Source organism: Aphidius gifuensis, linkage group LG1 (assembly GCF_014905175.1).
Source record: "Aphidius gifuensis isolate YNYX2018 linkage group LG1, ASM1490517v1, whole genome shotgun sequence".
Taxonomy (NCBI): domain Eukaryota; kingdom Metazoa; phylum Arthropoda; class Insecta; order Hymenoptera; family Braconidae; genus Aphidius; species Aphidius gifuensis.
This window is the reverse complement of record NC_057788.1, coordinates 22002994-22017675: the sequence shown is the minus strand read 5'-3', so window position 1 is coordinate 22017675 and position 14682 is coordinate 22002994. Positions and strand designations below refer to the sequence as shown.

Sequence of the window (14682 nt, the reverse complement as noted above, 5' to 3'; positions counted from 1 at the left end):
TTAATAATATTATGCATTTCTAAAAAAATAGTTTTCAGTTACAATTTTATTAAAAGAATTTATTGAATTTTCTTGGCTGCATGAAAAAAAAAATTGTATACATACATTTATACATTTTTTTTAGCTACAATATGTAACTTTCAAAACTTTAATTATTATAATCAAAGAATATGTCGTAAGGATTATTTTATTAATGACAAATAATCATCTTATTGGAAAGTAGTTATTTAAAATAAATATTATATGCAGTTGATGATTATTATAATAATTATATCTATTTTTAAAGCATTGACTCTGTTAAACAGTATTTTATTTTTTTTATATAAATTGATTGGAAGTATATGAATGAAAAAGACCAAATGAAAATTTTTTTTAATATAAAAAGTAATAATAGAAATTACAAATTATTATCATTATTGTTATTTAACAATTTGAATATTTTTGAAATCGTGAATGAAGAAATAAAGCATTTTATCAGAATATTTTTTTTAGAAGCATTCAATTCATAATTATTTGAGCAATTATATAATTGAAAATATCATTTTATTAACCATAATAGCTGTATTTGTAAATATGGTAATCGAAGATTCAAAGACGCTTTTAATGTGATTTTTTTTTTTATTTTATTGACTAGCAATATAAGTTTTCAAGAATATCTAAACCAAATATATGTTTCGAACATGTTGTTAAATTATTTTCACCTATGTAAAGCCACTTGAGATTTGATAAACCATTAAAAGTACCTGACTCAAGAGAATTTAGTCGGTTTCCATTTAAGTATAGTTTTTCGAGATTTTTGAGATCATTGAAAATATTTTTTGATAATGCTGTTAGATGATTTTTCTGTATATCCAGTATCTTGAGTTGTGATAAACCATTAAAAGTACCTGACTCAAGGAAATTGAGTTGGTTTGAAAATAAGCTCAGAAGTTCAAGTTTTTCAAGACCATTAAATATGTTTTTCGGTAATGTCGTTATTTTATTTTGATATATATAAAGCTTATTGAGATTTGATAAACCATTAAAAGTACCTGGCTCAAGGTAATTTAGTCGGTTTGAATCTAAGGTTAGAAATTCAAGTTTTTCAAGACCATTAAATATGTCTTTCGGTAACGTTGCTAGATGATTTTCTTTTATCCAAAGCTCTTTGAGCTCTATTAAACCATTAAAAGTACCTGACTCGAGATAATTTAATCGATTAAATGACAAATCTAGAAAATCAACTTTTTTACAGTCAGCGAATGTATCTTTCGGAATAATGGACAAATTTACTCTTTGCAAACTAATTCTATGATTATTTGAACTTTCACTGAACAATGCACAAATTCTCGAATCATAATGAGATATTTTTTTGTTACAAAAATATTTATTAGGAAATTTGTGATTAGACGTTAAAGCAATATCATCAAATAGTTTTCTTATATAATTAACCACCTCTGTCTGATTTTCATCATATTGATTTTGAAGTAATCGTCGTCTCTTCTCCAATAAATCGTCTGGTACATTATCTTCATCAAACTTCATAATAGACGTCAATGTGTTCGATAAATCAGCCAATTTAACCAGACTTTTCTTAAAAATATCATTTTTCATCATCTTAATTTCTTGCTGTTTATTTGTTAAATTTGATTGACATTCATTTTCAATTGTTTTTATATTTTCTGTCTGTACTCCAACTAGTTTTTTATTTTTATCATTCAGTTGATCAACTTCAATTTTCATTTTAACTTCCATATTATTTTTTTCATTAATAATATTTTTCATTTTCAATTCAAGTATATTTAAATTTTTTTCTTTCTTTTCTGAATCTAATTTTGCAATTTCTAAAGTTTTTCCCAAATTTTCTTGATCTTGGCTGACTGTTTTTAGTGTATCATTAAGTTTCACTAATTTATTATGTAATTCTTCATTTTCTAATCGTGTTGTTAATAATTCATTATCACATAATGTTTTTGAATCAAACAAAACTTTATTATTTTTTTTCTCAATATCCAAATCATTTTCCTTGTCACGAATATTAAGCTGTAAAATTTCGACCTTATTATTGATTTTTTCTATCTTTTGCTTGTCTATTGAATAAGATTTTTCTAATTCCATGTATTTATAATTTAATGTATTATAATCTTGTGTGATTTTTAATATTGCTTCTTGTTTTTGATGCAAGTCTGCACTGAGTTTGAGAATTCCTATTGATAATTCACTGAATAAATTATAATCTTTTTCTTTGATATTGTCTTGACGTCTTTGTGAGAAATTGGATTTAAATTTTCCATCTCCTAATAGAGATGATACAGCTAAATGAGTTTCCAGTTTATTCTGACTTTGACTTGAAGGATCAACTGTCCCAGTATTATTCGACCATTCATTCGGCATGTTTGGTGTAATAGTTGATATTGTCGAGTTCATCACTGAAACATTATTGAGAAATAATATTCGATCAGTATTATTTTTACAATATAATTTCAAACATGTATAATTTGAATTATATACATATAATATATTTAAAATTAAAACGTTATAACTTACTTTCAACTGGTGGTAAACTCGTAATGTTTTCTGAAGACATTTGATTTGAAGAGATCCTACTTGAGCCCTGAAAATTAAGAAATATTCATGAATTTTTTTAATTTAAAAGAAATGTCAATATCAACTGCTTTTGTATTTTACTGTCTACTATACAGAAAATGCAATTTAATAATACATATTTATTAAAGAAATACTTACAAGATTAATAAGACTTAATCCAATGGTAAACATTAATACACCAGCTATTGAATTAGCTGGCATCATTAGTAGATTTTTAGCCAGCATATTTCCCCAACACCCTAAATTTTTCTTTTATATAATTGAAATATATTGTAAAATTAAAAAAATGATTGGTAAAATCATGAATAAAAATAATATATTGCTGGGTATAAAAAATAACTGCGGGTTGAAAATTATCAGTATAGTAAATAAAAGATTTAAAAATACTCACATGTGCGTATTAACTGAAAAAATTATAATTGATAAATTATATGATATCGTTGATGTGTATACTGGCCAACTACTGATGAGTAAATGAAGTGGTACCACAAATTATCTTAATTTATAAATGTGCAGATGGACTTTGTTCCATATCATTTTTTTTTGACTACTTATGTATGTGAGCTCATTCTGATATTCTCAGAATTTTATATATAATAATAAATTAATGTGATACTGATGAGGGTCATCTTGGTATTGGAATACTTTGTGATATCACTATTGAAACGATTATTGATAAGTAAATAATAAATACATAAATTATATTTTTTTATTGAAATAATGATATAGAAGTTATTAAATTTAGTTTTTTTTTTTTGTGTGTGATGTTCATGGATATATTTTATATTTATTTCGAAACAGCGATATTCATGCATGAAGTCTTTTTTCCTACACAAACATGATAACGTTAGTTTCAAGAATAATCAGATATTTCAGGTCACAAGAAAAAAAAAAAAAATAGATTCACATTAAAATATTATTGTAGATAAAATAATATAAGATATATAAAATATAAAAATATTGCAAAATTTAAAAGTTGTAATTATATAAAATTATTAAGCAACTGAAAAAAAAAATTTACAAACATTGAAATAATAATAGCTCTCGATAAAAAGAATTTAAAAATAAAACAAAAATATAATAATAGCATATTAAAAATAAAATAATATTGGTTTATATTAAATTCATTTATTTTAACAATTTTAGAATTAAAAACACTTCATACATAAATCATATTTAAATGAAAATTTTCAAGTATATAATAAATATATTGACATTTGATTAATCTTAATTAACATGTAACATTTGATTATCTCAAAAAAAAATGAGTCAGAAAAAATTGAAAAAATTGACAATGTAGATAACTTTTTGATTTAAAAAATAAGCCTAATAGAAAAAAAACTACCAGAAAAGAGAGTGTGAATGTAGGTGACTCATTTTAACAAATATACAACTCCTTAATTTCTATTGTTGGTTGCAACAGTTGCATTGCTTCGTTGACGTGCAAATACGGCCTAAATAATTTAAATTATAAGTACCACGAGTGCAAAAGCACCAACAAGCCATTTGATAGAAAAGTCAAAAGTATTTGATGCTACTCTTGATGATGATGATGATGATGATGATGATGATGATGATGATGATGATGATGATGATGATGATGATGATGATGATGATTTTGATATTTGATGATGATGGTGTGAGATGATGATTAGTATTATCAAGATATCACATTATGAATGCACTATATTTGTTACTCAATGTATATCACGAATGAAACAACGGATACTTCATTACTCATATTTCACAGTTAACCAAAAATTGTAAATTTGTGGTGCATGACAGTTACTGAAATAGACAAGGCACAATGACACAATGACATCACCTGACCACACCTCAATTAACCATACATATAAATGTGTTGGTGCCTAGATAAGCAATACTATGATATAAATTTTCAAATAAAATCATAAATTTATTATTAATAAGTATTATATATATATTTAATATTTAATAACCATATTATTTATCAAATTAAGAAGTAGCACATGATTTTCACAAAAAATGTAAATATAAGAATATAAAATGAATCCTGAAATGAAAAACTTGATACCTCATGTAGTGATTGCCTCATTTTTACAGAACTCTGATTGTTCAACAAAGCACAATGTATAAACATCGTAAGTTCATGCCAGTCCATGCACCTTGACATTTGCATTTCAGAGTACACACATACTCTGTGACCTCTCACAAATTATTATTTATTGTGAATTTACAAATCAGGAGCAAAGTTACTGACCAATCATATACACTGTAAGTATACTTGTTGTAAATACATAATTACAGTGTCCATAATAGTGAAATATTTATTGATAATTTAATAATTTTCAGTAACTCAGCCCATACAATTTAATTACATAAGCAAGTCAGTACCATGATTTGTGATAAATATTAAATAAAAAATAATAGTTTCCTCATTTTTTATACTAAATTCATGAGTTTTGTCTCTGATTATAAAAAAAAATAATTGTAAACAGATATTCAAAAAAAAAAATTATTATAATAACACAATACATTGTATCTATATTCTATCTAATTTTATTTAATGTTTTTCAAAAATAAGTTTTAATAATGAGTCATGATAAAATTACTCTGAGTTTCAAAAAAAAATAATTCACAACAACTTTAATTATTATTTTTTTTTCAATTCATAAATTTTGTTTCACAGTAATTTTGTCTAATAATAAAAGAAAAAATATTAAAACAAGATAAACGCATTAAAATGAATAAATCATTGAAGTTTCCTTTTTTTTTTTTTTTTTTTTCATTATCAAAAAGCCAAGGTGTTGTGAGTCATCAATTCTGAAAAACTAATAAAATAAGCAGGCATGTTTACCCGAGGGTTTTTTTCTAACGCATGCGTCATTAATAAATAGTTTCAACACGTGTAGATAAATTTTTTCCTTTCATCAACGTGACTATTGACCCTGATCGACAAGTACTGATCAATCCCTATGAAAATAGAGAGTTTTCAGAAAAAAAAAATATAGTCGTTGCCATAATTGATTGGTCTCATTGGGATGAGTAAAAATCATTCTTTCATTCAATTATTAAACTGAGTATTAATAATTATCGAAGCATGAAAATGATGACCACACAATTCACATTCCAATATTACAAAATAATGCAAATGCCAATAATAATTTCAACTTCAAATAATTACCCGCTCGACCAAGATCAAAGTCGCCATCTCTGAATTAAAATCAACAACTTTTATATCGCCATGTTAAATATTGTGTAAGCTGCCATGACAGCTGTGCTAAATAATAATAATAATAAAACGTAAACAAATAGTCAAAGAGGTATATTTGTTTCCTCAATATTTATATTTATTTATATTGTTATATTAAGTGAGTACTATAGGTATATATTATTAATTGGATATATTAATATTATTATTAGCTCCAATCAACATGATTGATTGTAAACAAATGTCAGCAATAACAAACAATCAACTAATATTTTTACTGTCATTATTAAAGTTTTTTTTTCATTGTCAAACAATAATAATACATATAGCTAATTAATTATTTTTTTTTTGTTATTGCTGTGTGTTTTTTTCTCTGTTTATGGTGGCTGATATTTTTTCTTTTTTTTTTTTTTAGCAATTGCAAATGATGGGAAATTTAGGAAGCAATGAGCCAGTAAATTATCAAGACAATCAAGCTGAACCACAAAGATCAACATCACTCATTAACACCATGAAAAAGTGGGCCCTATTTTTCAAAGATGTAATCAAAGACTAGACCAAAACAAAAACAAAAGCTGGATGACAGTTTGAGAAAAATTTCTTAATACCACAGTTCAATATCTCTATGGCAAGTATCAAAAATCTTCATTAATTTATTTGCCATCAATATTCTTAAATTAATAAATACCTGTTAATTATTTTCATATTCAATGGACTCGATATTTTGTATTATGAACAACAGTTGTTGCTGATGATACACCAGCTGTTGAGTTGTTTGAAATGCTGATGTTAAACTTCTAAAACTTAAACGAAACAAATACCAAGAAGTATGTGATGATGTACTGAATCATCTGGAGCAAAAGCTAGAAGAATATTAATTAGTTTTGGTTTTAACAAATCAATCCAAAGAATTTTTCTAGTCGTTTGGTAATCCATGTATCATTAACACGTGTATTTTTTTAGAAGCAACATTTTTATTATTCTTTGATGAACTAACTATTGTCATAACATTGTTGTGTAATAATTCACGTGTTAAATTAAAAGATTTTATAGAATTAAAAGGTATCTATGATTTATTTAAATTGTCTTCTTGAATATTATTTAATAATTTTTTATAAAAAAATTTACTTTAACAGCGTTATTATTCGTGAGGGATATTTTTTGAGAAGTATATTTCGACAAACAAAAGCCAACTATTAATTAAAAATTGTTGATTATTTTTTGGTTGATTGTTAAAGTCAATCATTGAATTTTATCACACAAACAAGTCCTTATTTAAAACGACCCTAGGCATAAAAAAATCAATCGAAATAGACAATCATACCCGCATCACTGTAAGTTTTTATTTCAAACCACTAAAGTAGTTTGCATTAATTAACATTGAATATAAAATTAATTAACCAATTGTATTTACAATGATAGTCTTTGTTATAATAAAAATATAAAATAAAGAAGATGGCCGATATAGGATGCTTACCCCCTGGGTTGAAAATCAATATACTCTGGCAATATGTTCAGAACAAAAAGTTAAGAGTGGGGAAGAACAAAATAATAAAAAAAAAAAAAAAAACAGAAAAGACGTGAGATAAAAAATTCACAGACATATAAGTTTAGGGCAAAAATAAACTCGTCTAGTCTGTAGTCATTTTTAGTGCAATCATCAACAGTCAGTCAGTCAGTCACTTAGTCAGCAACAATGAATAAAAAATGACAAAAAAGTAATAGAAACAAGTGTAATTTTAAAGAAATTTTGTAGTTTATTTAAAACGACATGGAGAGAAAAAAATAAATTACACTGGATTAATTATTTATCAAAATTTTTCTAAAGAACATAAAACATTATGTCAGTTAGAGTGAGTAAAAATATTATTATCTAATATATTTTAATGATAATTAAAATTTATTCATCATTATTTATCAACCCTTAAAAAAAAAAGCTTATATTTTATTAGTTTAGTGGTAATTTAATGATCCACTTGATAAGCTTTTCTATGTAACAAAAAAAAAGTATTTTATGTTTATTTTGTTATTGATTTATTTCGATAGAAAAATAGCCACCCACTTTTTTTTCTCCTTCAACACGTAATAATTGTTCATCTCTTAAAAATTCATGTTTATTCAATGAAATACTTGGGTGTGTAAAAAAAAATAAACTTGACATGGTGATGTTAAAATAATAATCTTGAAATCTTTGATGTATTTTGAATAATTTTATTAGAAATATTTCGAAACACACTGTATAATAAACGATCAACAGCTGGAAAAAAATTAATCTATTTATTTTTTTTATTAGATAATAAATAACATCGCATATTAAATTGCGAATCGCGCATCAAATTTATATGTATATTTATATTTACAAATAGTATGTGTTAAGCAATTTTATTATGAGAATGATTTATTAAATTTATTTTTAGATTAAACTGTATTTGAAAATTCGCTCAAAGTGAAGGCGGAATTTTATATAAAAAAAAATGTATGAAAAAAAAAGGCTTGAATGAGATTGTTAGTCATTGAGAAAAATAATAATTTGCTGTGTTAATTTCAATGTTAACAGATGACGAGATACAAGCAAGCTGAATTTGAAGATGAAGATAGTAGTAGTATTGGCTCAGTTGTTCTGAACAGTGAAGGCATCAGTACATCTGCAACGCATATAAGATATCACTCGGTAAATAAAAACAAAAATATAAATAAAGATTATAGTATTTTTTTAAAAATAATTTACATATCAAAATTGTTTTCAGGGAACAACATTTTGGAGAGCTAGAAGTACATTAGAAAGATGTCTTTTTATTATTTGTGCTGGGCTGTTTTTTTTAGTGATTGTCTTGATAGTTATTCTCAGCATTAAACCAAGCTGGGATGGAGCTCAAATATTGCACGTTACTTCAAACAGTGAAGGTAAAATTTCCAAGTCAAGCTTTATTATTAACAAGTTGTTTTTAAACTTTAAATAATAAAAATAATTAGACCATAGATGATCCATCCGAAGCTCTTGATGATACACACCCAAAACGTAATTGTAATTATAATTATTTTTTACAGAACGATTGCATTGTTTGACGGAACGATGTGTAACAGCAGCTGCAACTATTTTAAATAGTATAAATCCATCTGTTAACCCTTGTGAAAATTTTTATGAATATGCATGTGGAAGTTGGATTAAAAAAAATCCAATACCAGATGGAAAAAGTATGTGGGGAACATTTGGAAAATTAGAACAAGAAAATCAATTGGTTGTTAAAAATGTTCTTGAAAAATCATTGACAGATATGAAATCAGAATCTGAAAGAAAAGCAAAATTATATTATACTTCATGTATGGATGCAAATGAAACTATTGAAACTCTTGGAGCTCAACCATTATTAGATCTTTTAGATAATGTTGGAGGCTGGAATATTTCGGGAAACTTTAATATTAGTACTTGGAGCTTACAAGAAAGTATGCATATTCTACAAAATATATATAATATGGGTGGTTTTTTTTCATGGGCAGTTAATGAAGATGATAAAAATAGTTCAAGACATATTGTTCAAGTTGATCAAGGTGGACTTACTTTACCAACAATAGACAATTATCTTAATAAAACTGAACATGAAAAAGTTCTTGTTGCTTATTTAGATTACATGACTAAGGTATAAAATTTTTTTAAATGTTTCATGACATGTTTCACAATAAAATTAATTGTTATTTATACTTTATAAAGATTGGAGTATTGTTAGGAGGAAAAGAAATTGAAACACGACGTCAAATGCAACAAGTCATTGAGTTTGAAACAAAATTAGCTGAAATAACAACACCACAAGAAGATAGAAGAGATGAAGAAAAACTTTATAATCTCATGACTGTTGGTGATTTACAAAAACTTGCACCATTTGTAAGTAATATAACTGTATAAAAAATAATATCAAATTCATCAGTATTTATATTTTAGATGTCTTGGGTTCAATATTTTCAAAATGCAACAAAAATTGTTTACAAAAGAATAAATAGCCGTACAGCAATTGTAAATTTTGCACCAGAGTATTTCAAGAAATTAGGAAAATTGGTTCAAGAATACAACAAAACAAAAGATGGAAAAATGTTAGTATAATAACAATGCACTTGCTAAACTTGAAGTAAATAAAATTTAAAAAAATATTAATCAAATATTTATACATCTTTTAGAATACTGAACAATTATCTAATATGGCAGACAGTTCGATCACTCACTGCATTTTTATCAAAGCCATTTAGAGAAGCATATAAAGGTTTGAGAAAAGCTCTTATTGGTTCTGAAGGAAAAGAAGAACAATGGAGGTATTGCGTAAGTGATACAAATAATGTAATGGGTTTTGCAATTGGTGCAATGTTTGTTCGAGATGTTTTTCATGGTAAAAGTAAATCAAAGGTATGTTGATCATTTAAAATTTAATAAAACATTTATCATAAGTTTTAAGTTGTATAATAATTTGATAATTGTCTTAGCTTACTCAGTTTTTAAATGAAACAAAAGTATATTAATAATATATTATTAAAAATTAATGCTCTATTAATCAAACAATACGTTACTCAATTTTATTTTTATAGGCAGAAGAGATGATAAATGAAATTCGAGAAGCATTCGTTAAAAATCTAGTTAATCTTGATTGGATGGACTCTGAGACAAGAAAATCTGCTGAAAAAAAAGCAAATGCTATTACAGATATGATTGGTTTTCCATATTTTATTCTCAATCCAAATGAGCTTGATGAACGTTATAAAGATTTATTAATGAAACCTGATGAATATTTTTTAAACAATATAAGAGTTAACAAATATACATTGAAGAAAAATTTAGAAAAACTTGATCAAGTTGTTAATAAGACAACGTGGATCATGTCACCACCAACAGTAAATGCTTATTATACACCAACAAAAAATCAAATTGTCTTTCCAGCTGGCATTTTACAAAATCCATTCTACGATATGGGCAATCCAAGTAGTCTTAATTTTGGTGGAATTGGCGTTGTAATGGGTCATGAACTTACTCATGCATTTGATGATCAAGGTAACGTTATTTTTTGTTCTGATAAATTTGTTTGGATAATTAGATTTTAAAATAATTATAGGCAGAGAATACGATCTCCATGGCAATTTACATAAATGGTGGAACAATGCAACAATAGAAAGATTTAAAAATCGTACCGAGTGTTTTGTTGAACAATACAGTAATTTTAAAAGTCAAGGTCATAATATTAATGGAAGACAAACATTAGGTTTGAATTTTTAAACAAAAATAAAATAAATAAATTCAACTCTACATCATATGACAATCATCAAATAAATTTTGTTTCCAGGAGAAAATATTGCAGACAATGGTGGACTCAAGGCAGCTTATCATGCATATTTGAATTCACCAAAAAGTTATCAAGATCAATTACCATTGCCTGGTTTACAATTGAATCATCGACAATTATTTTTCCTAAATTTTGCCCAGGTAATTATTCAATATTCAATTTAAATATTCAATTTTAATTTAAAATATATAATACAGGTTTGGTGCTCAGCAATAACTCCTGAGGCAATTGGACTTCAAATTGAAAAAGATTCACATTGTCCACCTCAATATAGAGTTATTGGACCACTTTCAAATCTTCCTGAATTTTCTACTGAATTTAATTGTCCAAAAGGTTCCACAATGAATCCAATTGACAAGTGTGAAGTATGGTAGACAATATTAATGTCAATATTACAATAAACATTCAAAATAATCATGTGACATAAACTTAATTTGATTTACGGTGCTAATATAATTTTTACTGATAATAATTACTGTTAGCTTAATAACAGTATTTCATTTATAATTTGAGGGACTTTACAGCTGTATTTATTTTGTTATAAATTGAAAAATTTATCAATTTACATTCTCAAACATGTATTTTAATTGAAATTGATAATTTCATTATTTGTAGATTATTATTTTTTTGTTTATCACATAAAAGTGCTGCATTAAAGCTAAATAAACCAAAGAAAAATCGATAAAAGAACATTTAAAAGTTAACATTGATATTACTCTCCAATTTATTTTTACTATACAATTTGTTTTGGTCATTTGTATTCATCTTTAAGTTTGGAATTAAATGGAGTTGTTTTTATCAAAATATTTTTTATGAAAAGTTAAATTAAATGCTTTTGTTTTATTTTCAATATTAAAAGACTTTATTTTTTATTTTTGCTTCAATATAATGTATTATTCAAATAATTTTCTAACAACAGTCGCACAAAATCAATAAGCATTAACATATCAACCCTATTTATAAGTTTTATTTACACTAATTTTTCTATAAATTAATTATTTACAGAATTTTTTTTATCGATCATTTGTTTACTGTTTTTTTTTTTTGTTTTTTTCATTTGAAAATTATTTTTTTTTAAGTCGAAATTTGACTGAGTTTTTACAGTCTGTGAGCTCCACTCTAAAGTAGGATTAAATATTATATAATAAAATTTAATTAATGATTATGCTTTGTAGCTTGAAGTTTAGTAGATCACATTTGTTGTATTAGAATCACACTGTGAATTAACAGCTTCTTCCAAATTGCAATCTAATTTACGATAATTAGCACTGTGTCTCCTTCGGCCTCGACCACCTCTTGATCTTCTGCCTTCCAAAATAATAGCCATGATCTAATAAAATAAATAAACCGATTAATTACCTTATAAATATTTTTGTAAATTAAGTATAATTTTTTTTTTTTTTTACTTTTTGCTTGTGATGATATACAAGACATCCAACAATACATGCTATTCCAATTACAGCTAAATATTCAAAAAGGTTAACTTTATATACAACTGGTTCTTCTGTTTGTATTAGTGAAGACTCTTTTTCACTAGAAGACTTTGGTTTAGTTTGTGTTTCTTCAACTCCAACTACAAGCTCATTATCTATAAATAAAAAAAAACAAATATAAACAAGTCCACAAGTTAATGATTAATCATAAAAATAAATCAAATTAAAAACACCTACCACGATCAGAGTGTTCAAGTACATCATCAGCATCTGTGAAAAAGCAAAATTCAATTAAATTTTCATCATGGAATTGTTCATGCCAAAACAATGGGCCACTTTTATCAAGTCATTAAAAAAAAAGTAGATAATTTTTCTAGCATTTTGTAGGATCCAAGAAATACATTTTGTTATTTATTAAAAGTTTATACATGAGATGGATGACTGGGTGGATAAATGCTGCTAAAACTTTCCAATTTTTTTTTTAATAAGATGACCCATTGTTTTAACTTAGAATAACAAATAAATATATTTAATTTAAATTACTATTATCAGGTTGAATGACATCAGGATTTGATTCATTATTGCCAATCTCTTGTGTAAATTCAGAAAGTGTATTAGTTTCATCAACTTTTGTTGCTTCATTACTTTTCATTGATGGTTCAACTTTTTGAGAAACTAAATCATTTTGTGATTTTTCAGTTTTACCATTTGCATCATTTTCAATCATAACAACGGATGATTTTTTTTCATTATTTTTTGTATCTTTTTTGCCTTCTTGAAATTTATAATCATCACCAGTTGGAGAATCTTCAAGTGAATTAGGCAATGGCATCTGATTATTGTGGTTTTGTTGATTAATATTATCATCATTGGTAATTTGTGTATCAGGTATATTAACAGGTTGTTCTTTATTAATTTCAAGCTGTTTATTTATTTCAATGATTTTTTTATCAATGATATTAATAGCAAGACAAAAAGAATTTAATGTTTTTGTACTTGAATCATAACATGATGATACACAATTTCCAGGATCTTCTATTAGCTTTTTGACATATGATTCTGTTTTGTTGTAAGGAATTGGATAAGGTGAATGTACCATTGATGAATTACAAATTGACAATGCATGATCACTATTAACAGTAAGATTATTTTTCAATTCTGTTATTGTTTTGTTCATTTCATTATCAAATAATGTTTTGTTTGACAATATTGATTCTTTTGGTGAGCCAAGTTTTAATTTTGTACCTGTTAGGCAAATTTGAAAGACTCTATCATAAATTGCCATACAAAGAAACAAATCTTTATTGCTCTTGGTCCAATTAACAGTCGTATTAACTGGATAAGTTACATTATTACATTTATCAAAATATTTTGACTTGAGAATATCTGCAGCAGTTGGACAAATGTTTTTGTCATTTTGAATTGTTTGAAATATTGAACTAGCAACAATTCCATGCGAAAAAAATAACAAAACAACCCAAGAGGTTAATGCAATCAAATTAAAATTCATTTTTCAAATGATTTTAATTTTTTTCATACACTCAAAATTCTTATTTATGATTATTCATATGAAACTTGCCATTATTTTTCACATTAACATAATTAGATATTTATATATTATTTATTGTTTAGTATTTTTTATCACGACGATCAATAATATTACACGTAGCTTGTTCGTAACACAATAAAACCGACTATAATTTATGGGTTTTTAAGCTTTTGATTTTGTTTTTTTTTTTTAAATTAATACAGTAATAAACTTTGCTATTTTTTTTTTTTTTTTTTTGATATAAATAACACAGCAAATTTAATGTATAAAATACATCAGCACTATTTATGCACTTGATGTATCAGAAAATTTTATCGTTGATATGGTCGTTAGTTATTTACCGGTATAAACTTTAGTAAATGACCGTATTTTTATGTTATAATTTCCGATAGTTTCTATTGGCAACATTGGCAAGAAACAACAGTGTAAATAACAGTGTAAATAATTTAGAAAAACTAATCTTTTGTTTTCATTATGTCATATTTAATTAATTAAATAATTTAAAGACTGCTTATTACCAGAAAACTGAGAAATCTATAATTGTTTATTTGTTTCTTGTAATAGTTGTAATAAATGCGTTTGCACAGTGGACAACTCCCTTAA

At 25.4% G+C, this 14682-nt stretch overlaps 3 protein-coding genes across 4 annotated transcripts; 1 reads left to right on the top strand and 2 right to left on the bottom strand.

The window, feature by feature from the left end:
* Nucleotides 1-354: 354 nt before the first annotated feature.
* LOC122860696 (chaoptin-like) lies at nt 355-3093 on the bottom strand. The gene is made up of 4 exons (XM_044164617.1): nt 2978-3093; nt 2725-2835; nt 2527-2593; nt 355-2408 (listed from the first exon to the last, which is right to left on the bottom strand). The coding sequence occupies exons 2-4, from the start codon at nt 2809-2811 to the stop codon at nt 631-633; spliced, it is 1932 nt and encodes a 643-aa protein (XP_044020552.1). The 5' UTR covers nt 2812-2835; nt 2978-3093; the 3' UTR covers nt 355-630.
* Nucleotides 3094-6937: 3844 nt separating this feature from the next.
* On the top strand, nt 6938-12297 carry LOC122852188 (endothelin-converting enzyme homolog). Of its 2 annotated transcripts, XM_044151836.1 has the most exons (12): nt 8075-8120; nt 8194-8252; nt 8334-8447; nt 8524-8680; nt 8825-9414; nt 9486-9656; nt 9714-9862; nt 9947-10169; nt 10349-10808; nt 10870-11016; nt 11098-11237; nt 11295-12297. In XM_044151836.1, the coding sequence occupies exons 3-12, from the start codon at nt 8334-8336 to the stop codon at nt 11469-11471; spliced, it is 2328 nt and encodes a 775-aa protein (XP_044007771.1). In that variant the 5' UTR covers nt 8075-8120; nt 8194-8252; the 3' UTR covers nt 11472-12297. The 2 variants fall into 2 exon arrangements, with proteins under 2 accessions (XP_044007763.1, XP_044007771.1); XM_044151828.1 differs by lacking the exons at nt 8075-8120; nt 8194-8252 and adding an exon at nt 6938-7629.
* On the bottom strand, nt 12281-14405 carry LOC122852421. The gene is made up of 4 exons (XM_044152206.1): nt 13074-14405; nt 12768-12800; nt 12504-12685; nt 12281-12427 (listed from the first exon to the last, which is right to left on the bottom strand). The coding sequence occupies exons 1-4, from the start codon at nt 14038-14040 to the stop codon at nt 12281-12283; spliced, it is 1329 nt and encodes a 442-aa protein (XP_044008141.1). The 5' UTR covers nt 14041-14405.
* Between the last annotated feature and the right edge of the window lie 277 nt (nt 14406-14682).